A 14,216-nucleotide genomic window follows, 5' to 3' on the forward strand; every position below is an offset into this window, starting at 1 on the left:
TGACCATAGTGGAGCATGTGTCCTTATTACATGTTGGAGCATCTTTTGGGTGTATGTGCAGGAAAGGTATAGCTGGGTCCTTAGGTAGTACTTTGTCCAATTTTCTGAGGAACCTCCAGACTGATTTCCAGAGTGGTTGTACCAGCTTGCAATACCTCGCCAGCATCTACTATCACCTGAGTTTTTGAACTTAGTCATTCTGACTGGTATGAGTGGAATCTCAGGGTTGTTTTGGTTTCATTTCCCTGATGACTAAAGATGTTGAACATTTTTTTTTTTTAGGTGCTCTCAACCATTCAATATTCCTCAGTTGAGAATTCTCTGTTTAGCTCTGTTACCCATTTTTAATAGTTATTTTGTTCTCTATAGTCTAACTTCTTGAGTTCTTTGTATATATTGGATATTAACTCTCTATCAGATGTAGGATTGGTAAAGATCTTTTCCCAATCTGTTGGTTGCTCTTTTGTCCTATTGACAGTGTGAAATTTCCCCTGGATGGTTTTAGCTTCTTTGTCAAAGATCAAGTGACCATAAGTGTGTGGGTTCATTTCTGGGTCTTCAATTCTATTCCATTGATCTACTGTCTCTGTAAAAATACCATGCAGTTATAATCACTATTGCTCTGTAGTACAGCTTGAGGTCAGGGATAGTGATTCCCTCAGATGTTCTTTTATTGTTGAGAATAGTTTTTGGAATTCTGGTTTTTTTGTTATTCTAACTGAATTTGAGACTTGCTCTTTCTAACTCTATGAAGAATTGAGTTGGAATTTTGATGGGGATTGCACTGAATCTCTATCCCTTTACAATAACCTCACATTACTCTACAGTCTCTCCTGGAAATTTTCTTTTGGGTTTAGAGCCCTGTCATTAAGTATATCAATAGTATTGTCCAGATTACCATCAGTTTTGGATATTGACAGTTGATTGCAGTATTTGACAAGCCTCCTCACTGAAGGTATGTCTAATATCTGATACTTTAACAGCTACGGCAGACTGAATGAAATTATAAAAATGGAACAGGAAAAAAAAAAAACGGTACAGTGAACAAAGTTTCTTGCTTCCAAGCTTGCATCTTTCAATTTCATCTTAAGGACCCACAAGACAGAATGGAACTGAATCCCGAAAAACTGTCCTCTGACTAATTCATACATGCTGTGGCATACATGTACACATGTGCACCTGTGTGTGTACACACACAAACACACACATACACACAGAGAGAAAGAAACAGAGACAGACACATACACTTAAAAGTACAGAATATAACTTTATATAAATTGAAAAGAATCCTCTAAGAATTAATTACTACACTTTATTCAAAGATTAAGTTCATAATACATTTTGAACTTGGTAAAGTTCAAAATGTTAACATGGAGAGCACAGAAAATTGGCCTTTAAATTTTAATCCAGATGCTAAGATATTCAAAACTAATTGCGACTATAGAGACTTGGAGGCAAACACTTGCATCCTGTGAGCCATGTGTAGTTCCCAAGTTCCTATCAAATCTTTATGTTAATGAGTATAACATAAAGGTTTTATTCCATATTCTACTAAAAATATAAGCAATTGTTTATTGGCTTTTTTACTTTAAAGCAGAACTTGATACACTTTGTGTTAGTTATAAAGTTCTTAAAATCTGTGAGATATAGTTGAAACAATCTATTTCTTAATAATTTTAAATTCACATAAATACCAAAGAGAAACTTGTGATTGCTCCAGAGAAAGTTTCAATTGGTTACACTAGAATTCGTCACGCTATTTTAATCATTTGTCAGCTTAAAAGGATGCTATGCCACCATGAAACTAACATGATGCAAAAGTTCCCTGTGAGTTTATGTCCTTCCTAACACAGTGTGTGTGCTCACATATCCCTGCGAAATGTAGACAAGGTAAAGTGGATGAGTACAGTACATAAAGAAAGCCGTTTCCACTACTCCATTAAACAGGGCAGCTGGTAAGAAACATGTACATGCACTATGATCCCAAAGATGTCCCCAGGGTAAGTCCTGCACATACAGTTAAGTGAAAGGTCTCAGTATACCTTCAGCATAAATACAATATATAATTGAAAAAATATGGTTGGATTACATTTGAAGTAAAATACTTAAAATGACACTCTTGACCAAAGAACTTAAATACACATACTATAAATTTAACTTCTGAAAACAACTTTATATGAAACTACTTATTTTGGACATATGGTCATTTATCATGTCATTAGCTTCATACATAGAATATTCCAGGTGAGCTGCTCACTCTGGCTGCATGTTTCCTACGAAACAAGACAATATTTTACTAAGTCTTTCAAGTTAAAACACCTCAAATACCTATGATATTAAGAGAATAAAGTATTAATACAACTTCAGAAATACTAGGCCTATCACTTCATCCATCTCCAAATTGTATTTTATATAAATGGAATTTATCCATCATTTAAAAGGTTGAAAACACAATATATCCAAAATACAAGTCATGGTATATACAAGCAGGCAGAAGAGCATTAGCCTAGCTTGCAGTAACACCCTGGATGTGAGCCCAGAACCACATACACACATACATACACACATATGTACATAAATACACACACACACACACATAATACATACATACATACATATAATAGAAAGTCCCTATCTTTTAGAAATCTGAATGATGTATGTAACTAAGAATGAATTTGAGGATTCACAATAATTTGAAAATAAATATGAAGATAAAGGTTATTTTCTAGGTAAACTTATAAAATCCATGCTATCACACAGAATTAAAAGGAGACTTAACAAAGTAGGTACAGATCCAATTCTTTTTGTTTGCTAGTTGCTCATAAAAGTGTCTGTAGCAAATAGCCCATCATTAAAATGAATGAATGGCCACAGTTGATGCAAACTTCTGACCAATAGCATGATGAATGAAACAAACACACACACACACATTTTGTGCTTGCTAACAGAAAGCACATCATATGTATATTGTTCCGAGGTTTACTATTTCTAAAAACTATACTTAAGCATGGTGAGCTGATTGTGGCTTTGTTCTAGAATTTTTATCCCTAAAAACAGTCTTTACTATTTTTAGGGACGTTTTTAATACTATTTTATTTAATGGGTTACATAGTATTTTCGTGGGCATGAAGGACCAAGGTAATGGTGGGAAAGTATTTCCATTGTAAATGTGCTGCTGGAGAAAGGGGTGGGCCAGCTGAGCAGTGATGGGCTTTGAGGTTTCACTGGTGTACTTACAAAGGGAAAGGCACTAATTCGTTCCCATGGAGGTACCACTAAGACGCTCTAAGAGTGATGCCCTAAGTCCTAGGAGCTGAATAAACATCCTGTGATACTTACCATACTGTGTAACAAATGCTATGCAGCTGTTCACAATAATGGGGACGTCATTCTTGCAGAGCTGCTGATCTTGTAATGCGTTACCATCTGTACCTGCTGCTTTTTCAATTGCAGTATGCCAGACTGTGAAATCCAACTTGGAGTGCCCATGGATGTATAGTGTTCTGTGAAGTTTAAAAAGCACATCACATTATAATTTTGCTTTTTTAAAAAATGTATTTTCAACACAGATTACCCTAAAATCCAGATATGTGGGATCTTGTCTCACACATTAGGGGAAAAAAAAAAACTTTCTTTTACCTTCCACCCTACCAGGTGTGTCTCCCGCTCTCCCTCCCTCTGTTGTCTGTTAAGGTCACAGAGGAAGCTCTACCAATTCAGGCATCCTCTCCCAATTCCCTAGGTCTGCAAATCCATCTCTAAATAGTTCAATGAAAGCTAATGTGGCAAATATCACCAGTGTCTTTAAATATATCACTGGCTAACAAAAATATTTTGTAATTTTCAATTTCATTTCTTTAAAATAAGGGGTGGGGGAAACAAATGTGATTTGCCTTTTCTTTTCAGATTTCCATTCTTTGAGACTTGTCGCTTCTCTCCCAATGTTACTTCAGCATCTATCCCAATGTTACTTCACCTTTCCGAAGAGCCCCATCATGCATAATCTCAGTTCAACTACAGACTTTAGAGAGGATCTAGATTCCTGTCATCAGGGTGAGGCTATCACGTCCTACACACTATTAGTGAGCTCTACTCTGGATCTCTAGGCTAGAACTGGTCTTCACAAATGACACCTTATTTCATAATTCAAATGAGATCTCTGTTTCTTTGTTGGAGACTTGATCAACAAATTGATAACAAATTGGTAACAGCACACAGCTAAGCACCCTGTAGATGTTCTATCTTTCCTCTAAAGCACGTGGCTAAGAAACAATGTATTGGATACCTCCACCATGGACCAGGAATGTGAAAACTGTCACTATTGTGATAACCATCTGCTCCGGGAAACTTAAGTCTCAACTTAACTGACTTTACATAAGTCTTATGAAGTTTGGAATTTATTTCTGTAGCTGAGCATCCCCTGCCAATCAGTTCCACATTTCTGCACCTCTTGTTATTGCTGGTGTTCCTATAATCTGTAATATTCACTCTTTCTGGTGTTCCTTTCTGTTCTTTCAGAACTTTCCAAGGTCACCAAAGCCCCTGACAGGATTAGCTTCTTGATCTCCTCTTTTATCATTCTATTCCTCACTATTACCAGAACATTATTTCAACAAGATGGGGCTGCTGACACCAGTTTTGGATACTTGTCATACCTTTAAAGCTTTGGTTTTTAAATGGAAGGGTCTTCATGATTTGGCCTGAGTTTTCCACTGTGATTTTCTAACAGCTCATTGTTGGCTACACAGATGTCCCCTACTGGCCAATGACATACAGTGAGGTTCCTAAATGCTCTCTGAGATCAGCAAACACTTATGGCCATGGGTTCCTGTCTTAACCAATAGTTGCTTTGTCGTCTGTTTTACCTTCTGCTGTTCCTATACAACTTACTGGTCAGATGCCAAACTTTGCACAGACTTGTGAGAAAAAAAAATTTGGTCTTTGCCCAAGCCTGGTCGCTGGCATTTACTGGCATTATATTTTTTTTTCAAACATTATCCTCAGTACAGAATTTAAAATGTGAAATACCAATATACCCCCAAGTATATTTACTCTAAGGTAGTCAGTTCTTTTTTTCAGATTTATTTATTTTAAATATGTGAGTACACTGTACTTATCTTCAGACACACTAGAAGAGGACATCAGATCCTATTACAGATGGTTGTGAACCACCATGTGGTTGCTGAGAATTGAACTCAGGACCTCTGGAAGGGCAGTGAGTACTCTTAACCACTGAGCCATCTCTCCATCCCAAGTTTCTTAACCAATTAATTGCAACCCCATGGGAGATGGAATGACCCTTTTTCACAGGGGTCACATATCAGACATCATGAAAATCAGATATTTCCATTAGGATTCATAACCGTAACAAAATTACAGTTATGAAGTAACAATGAAAATAATTTTATGGTTGGAGGTCAGTGCAACATAAGGAACTGTATTAAAGGGTCATAGCATTAGGAAAGTTGAGGACCGCTGCTCTAAAGAAACACTACCGTATTTTATTTTTCAGCAAAATTGGATACTTTGCATTTACCAACAGCAAGAAAAGGACAGCTGATGAAATCTTAGGGCTTCTGTAGGGACTCGTGGAAGAAGAATGAGATCTTTTACATTTCTGAACATCACTGACTGTGATTTAAGAAAAAGAAAATCTCCCATCCTTTCCTACCTTTTTTTCTTTTCTTGCAATGCTCTCTCAGGAAGACAAAGCCAATGCCAGCACTCCAACACAATCCTGGAGTTGCTAGAACTACTTTTTACTAACGTCTGTGCCTGTACTTCTTGGCTTTTACTTTCTGACATCTTCATCTATCGTTTTTGTTTTCCATTCCACCAAAACTGCCCAGACCCACAGAGAATATAATTCTTTTCTTTGAAGAATTCTGACAAATGGTCCAATAGTTCTGCAATGTTTTAGCTTTTCCATTTATTGTACATCATCCAAAGCATCTTACTTCTGAGTACATGTCTCCATGAAAAGATTACAGCAAGTTAACTTCAGAAGTAGCAAGCCCTTGCATCTATATAAACCTAGTGAAAATTCTGGTTTTCTAAATTCAGGTAAAAATAGTAACAGTGTCTTTTCCTCTGAGTTTATTTAAATAGATTTTTAATTCATAATTTAGTTGTTAATATGACTTAAAATTCTTGAAAATACAATGGGTGGGTATTCTAGTAGCCAGTGAAACATATCCAAAATGTAGCAATGGTCCTTTAAGATTACTACAGCCCTGTCACTAGTTGTGAGTATGGCAGACTTTGAATTTTCCTTCTAGTCAAAAGAAACCCCACACTGGAAGGTTAGCTGTCTGCTTGTGAATTAGTGAGGTGCAGAACATGTAATGACATGTTAACTCCTGTGTCAACTTGTCAATCAGTTAAAATGTATCATCTACTACTACAGCCCATGGGATGCCTGATATTTCACTGTATTCATTCCAAAACTATATATTCTGATTCCTATTTAAACTGTAGACATACCAAGTAAGGTATCATAACATGTTTTCTATGCATATGCTGACCAACCTTGTATCTTTCCAGTGCTACTACAAGCGTTTTACATTGTATAAGGATTTCAAGTAAACATTCAGCTCTGTACTCAATATATGAAAAAGTTATTTTGATCAACTCTAATTACAGCAGATTTATATATTATTATTGACAATCATACAAAAATAAATCTAAGTCATAAACATTTAATATTTTATTATTAAGGCAGCTCAATAAATTCTACAAGACAAGCTCCAGGACTAATGTATAAAATTCTAGTATATAAAATATATTGTAATATATAAAATATAATGTATAAAATACTAATGTATAAAAATTCTGTTAAAATTACAATATATAAATGAATTGGTATTTATAGTGATTTGAGCCTACCGAACAAAAAAAACCAAAAAAAAAAACAAAAAACAAAAAACCTGAGGTGTCTTGAGATAAACAACAAATCAGACTACATAAAGCAAACTTATCCACAAATAACTAAAGCTGAGAAGTAAATACCATATACCATAAAAATGGATTTAAAATAGCCTAAGTATTTATAGAAAAATGAAAACTTTCAGGTCTCAGCAGAAATATGGTCATCAATCATTAAAATTAATACACATAAAAATGCCAAGAGACAATATGCAAAAACTAGTGTAATAATCATAAGTTTATATGCGTGTGTGTGTGTGTAAGCACACACATACACACACACTCACACACAAATACAGCAATGTCAGAAGTGTTACAATAACTGGAAATGCAGCTGAAGATTGTACAACAAGACAAAGTATTTTATAGAGTGCATAGATATTCTGAAATGACATTTGGTGGTACATATCAAGAATCTTGGCATGAATTTGCAAAGTCTGACAAGTATTTTCAAGCACAAAACACTGTCACAAGCAAATAATTTAAAGTTAAGGTAAAAATATCTGCTTCTGCTTCTCTATCATGCATATGTACATGACAATAAACATATTTACTAGAGCATCTGTAAATGGACATAAGCTTAGATCTGCCAAATTTGGGAAAGGTCAACTGATTTGGAATATATTTTCCCATACATCTGGATAATGTATATACAGACAGAATATATCATTATAGACATGTATAAATTCTGTCATGTTTTCCAAAACATCAAACTGTCTCTAGTTATAAAGCTCATGAATATTTTGTCTTTTTCTGGTTTAAAAAGCTGTAAGAAACAAATGATACAAATCTAAGTATTTACTCATACCTTGAAGGCAAGGCATGTGGGACAGACTTCTAAAGTATGTCACTGTTGGGGTCCACACCAGCCCCACGTTGGGGCGGCCAAAATAAATGTTGCAGCCCAGGCAAAATGTTGAGGCCCAGGCCGACCCACGTTTGGGCGGCCACTGTATCCTGGCCCAAGCTGCTGCTCCCGTCTGCGGGTCAGGGTTCAGCAAGAGCGAGGGTGAGGGCAGACTCAAAGAATGGAGACCAGACAGGGTGTGACTCAATCCCGTTTATTCTTCAGTCTCTCTTCCTCTAAGTGTCTCCTGTCTGATTCTCCCTCTATAGTCTGATTCTCTACTGTCTGCCTCTGCCTTTTATATGTCTTACTTCTAAGCCACGCCTCTAAGTTACACCTTTAATCATGCCTTTAGGTCTTGTCTCTAACTCTGATCTCTATACTTCTAAATCATACTCTTAAGTCACACCTTTAATCTCACACACCTTTAATCTCACACACCTTTAATCTCAAGGTATCTAAACCAAGGTTATCTGAGTGTTCTCAGCTGTTGTAGGCTATTGTAATCCAAGTCTCATGTCAGGGTATATGGCTCAAGATGGCTGCAAAGCTGATAGCCGCTTTCTGCTAAAAGTCGGCCCCCAACACGTCACCTGTGTTCTACACTGAGCGTTAACCCAGAGACAGGAAGATCTGTCTGCCAAGCTCTTCGTTTATGAAAGGCAAACTAAAACATAGAGGAAGTTTGTTTGAGGCCCAAGGATAACGAAGGGCTGAGAAGCTGGCATTTTTGATTTATTTTTATTTTTGAGAATTTCATACATAAATATAATTTGTTTTGATCAAGCAATCCCCTTTCCCTCCCTTACAAATTCTCACTTACTTGCACCCTACACCCTGCCCTTGTCCCCTGCACCCTGCTACTATACACCACTTTTTTTCTCCCAACTTCATGTGCTTTTTTACTTAAACCCACTGAGTCTACGTAGGGCTGACCATATGTGCATGGATATAGGGCCATCTACTGGAGATGAGTAGCTTCTCAGGAGCCATGTCTCTGAGGAAAACTGACTCTCCTTTAGTTGCCATCAACTTCCAATAACTCATTTCTAAGTCACCAGCTGTCACCGTGTCCACGATGCTGTTCTCAAACAATGAAATTCAAAACTCTTGGTTTTCAGTTCCATGGCATGCTCGTTATAGAAGTGGCATTGCTGTGTCACTTCTTCTCAGTGTTCTTATGACAGGATCATGAAACAGTTTCCTAAAGAGGCTGGCTCAAAGACATTACTGGAAGAGACCTAGCACTTGGTCTATTAGAACATAGTATAATCCATTTCTCTTCGTTTAAAAGGAGAATCAAACTCGGTATGGTTGTGTAAGCCATTCATCCAGCACTCGGGAAATGGAAGCAGACAGATCTCTGTAATTCAAAACATTCCTGATCTACATAGAGAATACCCTGTTTCAAGAGACAAGAGACAGAAGAGCATATATCCTGCCTTGCAAAGTATTCTACATCTGCAATGGATACAGCTGTAAGATATCTTTGGACATGCTCACTGGAGTTTCCTTTCTACTTCCTAAGCAAGCTCCCAAAGAATATGCTTATCATCAGTGTAAGCTTCTTGGTTCTAATGGGAAAAGATGAAGCATTTTATTGCTGTGAGTGACATTTGCTCATTAGCTTTACAATGCACTCATTTTAATTGTGTGGTCAAAACATCTTTTATAAATGCCTATTCCCATGTGACTGCTACCAAAACCAATACACAAAACATATGCATCATTTACAAAACCCTCATAATTCTTTGCAGTGAATCCCTCCTTTTATCCATCACCCAGGAAAATCTGGTCTGTTCTCTGTCATTACGTATTAGACTACTGGTTGTATAATTTTATATAAATGAAAGGTCGTGCCATTACTCTTTTTCATGTTTTCATTTACTCAGCGTAATAGTCTTACCATTTGGTTATGTTGTTAATACAGATCTGTTTATAATTAATTAATAGTAAATAATTAGTCCATCATACTGTTTATACATTTACTCACTAAGGAGCACCTAGCCTGCTCTCACTTTTTAATTTTAGAAGCTGACTTGACTGGAACTTTGTATTGTTATGGCTATGTGTCAAGATGCATACTGAATAAACATGCTAAAGCTAACTCACTAGAATACTGAGTAAGTATCCATTACCTTTATTGTAAACAGGAATCTGTCCCTGGGGAGACAGCCAAGTGAATGAAGTGTTTGCCCCACAGATGTGAGGACCACGTTCAGCAGCCATGAAGAAGACAACGGGTATGGTGGCCTCCCTGATAACTGAGGAGACAGGAGTGTGGGATCCCTTGGTAAACTGGTTAAAGAGCCTAGCCAAATCTTAGAGCTCTGGGCTTAGCCTGAAAACCTGCCTCAGTAAATAAAGTGGAGAGGGATGGAAAAAGGCATCCAAAGTCAACTGTTGTTCTCTACATACCAGCAAACTGACATATGTGTACCGCACACATGTGCTTACATACATACAAATATACAAGTATAACACATATCCACACACAAAAATAATTTTCCAAACTCATGATGTCATCATGCATCTCACTGCTGGTTTAGAATCTTCATTTTTCTACTTTGAACTACCTATTTTTTTTTCTCTCTCTCTCTTCTTCTTTCCAAAACAATTTCTCTGTACAGCCCTGGCTGTCATAGAACTTAACTCTATAGACCAGGCTATCCTCGAATTCACAGACATTTGCCTGTCTCTGCCTCTGCCTCCCAAGGTCTGGAATTAAAGGTGTACACTACAACTGCCAGCTTCCCCCCTCCCCCCCACCACCCTTAATAAGCTGGTTGGAGGAACACAGTTTCTAACTTGAGGAGCTGGGAACACAGTTTCTAACCTGAGGAGCTGGGTCAAGGGTTTGAGACAAGGATTGGTTAGAACCTATTAAATATAACTTAGGCTGGCCTATAATTCATAAAATTTCTGCCTCAGTCTCTTACATGCTAGGATAATAGAGATGAGCCATCATGACCACATAAAAGTTTCTAAATTTGAAAAGCTACCAGAGATTTTATTTTGCAACTAAAGTTCCAAGATTTATAACTATACTTCAATTATCACTCTAATGTTTATAACTTTTATCAATTTTGTTTATCATGCTGATCTACAGATAAAATACTGAATAAAACAGGTGAACATGACTGCCTAGTTCATGCATCTGTATTGTTCAATTGTATCTTAACGATTGAAGTTATTATAAAAAAAATTCCATCTTATTTTAAAGAGTAGGATGGCCCACAGTAAAATTTCTTCTCACCTCTGCTGGTAGTAGTGTGTATTTGCTGTTTTTGCTTCAATTGAGTACACTGGTTTTATTGATATATTTTCCATTTCAGTACTGTGGATCAAGCACGTGGCTGCTGGCATGTTAATCAACTGCTCTACCTTTGAGATAGATTCTCTGCCCAATAATCCAGACTTGTACTGAAGATATCTTTCAAATGCTGTGTTTTTAAGCTCAGCTTGACTCAGGAAGCTGAGCATGAGAATCGCAGCTCAAGACTGGACTGTGCTACACTAAAATCTCACTTCCAAAATTGAATTTAATGTTTTTTCCTTTCAATTAAGCATATTTGTAATTATGTGTATGTTTTCTTTGACATCTCAGAATATATTTATAATACTAAAAATCACCTTTATAGTCTTGGCTAATTATATTATCTTTTACATTTTTTGCTATATCTATGAACTGGTTATGGCTTTTTTATATCACTCATAATTATGATTAATTTTACCTGAAAGTTAAACACCATGAACACTGAGTTTTTTCATGAGATTGTAAAGCCTTCCCACAGAGAATATTAATGAATGTTTTAGCATCATTTTCTTGTTCAGCCCAGAGAAGTAGAGCATCTGTGAAGCCACGGGTCTAGAGATGTATTTTAAGCTTAAAGTAAAAGCCAAGCATCCTTTAGTCTCAGGCACTATACTCAGCTACTATTCTTTGTGGATCCTTGCTAAATGTCCTGCATAGGCAACCCATCATTCTAAACAAGGTGGATAAGAGTTTGAACATACTCTACTACTGTCTACTGTACACCCCAAAGGTTATTTCACTGGTGACATTCCAGAATGTGTTTTGCCTAACCTCTTAGATGTCCACACTGCAAATTGAGTCCCAAGAAAAGAATACCCTTGTCTTTGACATGCCTGTGAATCCAGGCTCACGGGACTCCTCTCTTGGAAATCTGCCATATTGTGCCTGAGTTTCCCATTGTACAATAAGTGTTAGAGAAATCCAAGACCACCTAAAATTCTCTGCAATCACATTCCAGAAACACCAACTGTTACAAAACCTGAAAACAGTTCCTTCCGCTATTCTGTGGAGTTTTCAAGTTATTTAAAGAGGAACAGCATGTGCCACATAGTGTCTCCATGATGCCAGAAGCAGGTGTCTAGCACACTGCATTTAGCATTGTAGCATCTCCATTTAGGGACTTTTTCCCCTACTCCTTTATGTAAGAAACTGGGACACAGAGATAGAATTTTAGTAAAAACAAAAGCTAATTATTAAGAGACTATGCAGATGCAGAGGTGGCAACAACAAGAATAATGAATGAGGAAACATTATTATAAATAGATTGCTTCTTCTGAAGCCAAGAGCTCAGTAAACAGCCTCAGGCCACGTGATTCCTCAAGGATGATAAAGCTAGCTTCCCACCCTCAGCTCACACTATCAGACAAACACTTGCATGTGCAATGTGAGAGAAAACTTTGTTACAAATCTGCTCAAAGATTTGCTGGTATTTCACTGACTGCAAAACGCATCCCCACATCCCCACATTTAACAATAACTTTTAGAATGTTCTTTTAAGGATGCTCTCTGCATTCTTGAAAAGGTCCTGAAAATCTTATGAATTAATTTAACTGGAAATGCAATATGTCAACTGCCTGTCTTTCCAAGCCACTGGTGCAGATTTTGTCTGCAGGTTCTCAAGGTTAAGTCCTACTTGGTCTGCATCTGTTCCTGTACCACACAAGATCTCTCTATAACCCCACAGTGTCTAACTCTTCAAAACCTTGCTCTCTCAGTTCCCTCACTGTGTTTCTACTAGAAGTCAGGATTTTGTAAAACATAGTTTTCCTTTGAGGGGGAGATTATCCTGCTCACATATGCCATGAAAAGACTTGCTCAAGTTTTCTCAACTATTATTGATTAATATATGTATTTATTTATTTATGCTTTGTGAGATACCATGCTGTAGCCCAGGCTGGCCTCAAATTCACTACAATCCTCCTGCCTTAGTAGTTCAAGTATTAGGAGTACAGCCAGCAACCATTACATTCAGATCTTCTCTATAACCTTATATGCTGGTAAACGGGGAATGTTTCTGAATGAAGGAAAATTGTTAAAACAAAACAATATACATTCAAAATCCATCTTTTATACAACTACTCCATTAATTGTAATTTTCTTTACTATAAGTCACTTAAATGCACAATAGAATAGTCCTTTATTTTTAATCAAAAAAAAAAAATCTGTATGTGTGGTGAGAGAAAAGAAACTGGTTTTTTGTTTGTTTGGTATTTGTTTTGGGGGGGTTGTTTTTGTTTTTTTCTAGGCAAAATTTAGATAAACTCATTGCTCAGAATTAAATCACAAATTTTATGAAAGCAGTGAAGCCGATATTGTGGGCAATGGGCTACTGTTTAATTAGCAATTACATGCACAATTTAGAAACCACTTTAAGATAATTTAGCCTCAGGAGGATCACTAACATAGCCTCTCCCATAAAGCACAATTCCAAGGGGGGAAGGAAGAACATACAGAATAATTTAATAGAAAATAAGGACCTTAAATTTAGGGTACTAATCTCCCAAATTGAGCAAAGCACTCAGTTCCAAAATTGTGGAAAATATTGACATGGTGTTTCTCCCCATTATGTCTGGGATCTGCAGTTAAAACTGAAATGCAGTCAGCCTTGGGAGCCATCAAACACAATGTGCTTTCTTATAGGTCAGCCAGGGAACTGAAAACAAAAACACACACTAAATACACCACCTTCACTCCTGTTTCTGCTAACACAGCTGAGTTAGTTCCTTTGTTTAATATAACCAAAGGCATTCAGCACAGGCTCAGTGATAGGTGTCTTTGACAAGTGTGCATGCAGTTTTGGAGCACAAAGACAGGAAAGAAAGTGGCTTATTTGAAAGACATAAGAACAGAGAGTGTGGGCTAGAGAGCACAGACAGTTTTTAATTTTCAGAAAAGGTGTTGCAATCTACTGAGTATTTCAGGCAACTGGAGATAGGAGTGACTGTCTAGGAAAATTCCTTCTGACTTCTTAGGTCTCTAAATGCACTAACATAAAATCTACATAAACTATGTTTATTTTTTCATACAAAGTAATTCCAACAAGACATTGCAAAGGACATAGATTCTACGTCCCAGTAACAGCATCAGCTAGCACACCAGAAACCCTTAAGTGTGATCACAAAAGCTTTA

The 14,216-nt window shown here is 36.9% G+C and overlaps 1 protein-coding gene across 2 annotated transcripts in view; it reads right to left on the reverse strand.

The window, feature by feature from the left end:
- The window catches only part of Arap2 (ArfGAP with RhoGAP domain, ankyrin repeat and PH domain 2), a 150,057-nt gene that overhangs the window by 53,470 nt on the left and 82,371 nt on the right, over positions 1-14,216 (reverse strand). For both annotated transcript variants that reach the window (XM_034509442.2, XM_076938512.1), the window contains exon 19: positions 3,340-3,503. In XM_034509442.2, the coding sequence (XP_034365333.1) occupies positions 3,340-3,503 (164 nt within the window). The remainder of the gene's footprint in view (positions 1-3,339; positions 3,504-14,216) is intronic.

The sequence above is a fragment of the Arvicanthis niloticus genome, chromosome 7, assembly GCF_011762505.2.
Source record: "Arvicanthis niloticus isolate mArvNil1 chromosome 7, mArvNil1.pat.X, whole genome shotgun sequence".
Taxonomy (NCBI): Eukaryota; Metazoa; Chordata; class Mammalia; order Rodentia; family Muridae; genus Arvicanthis; species Arvicanthis niloticus.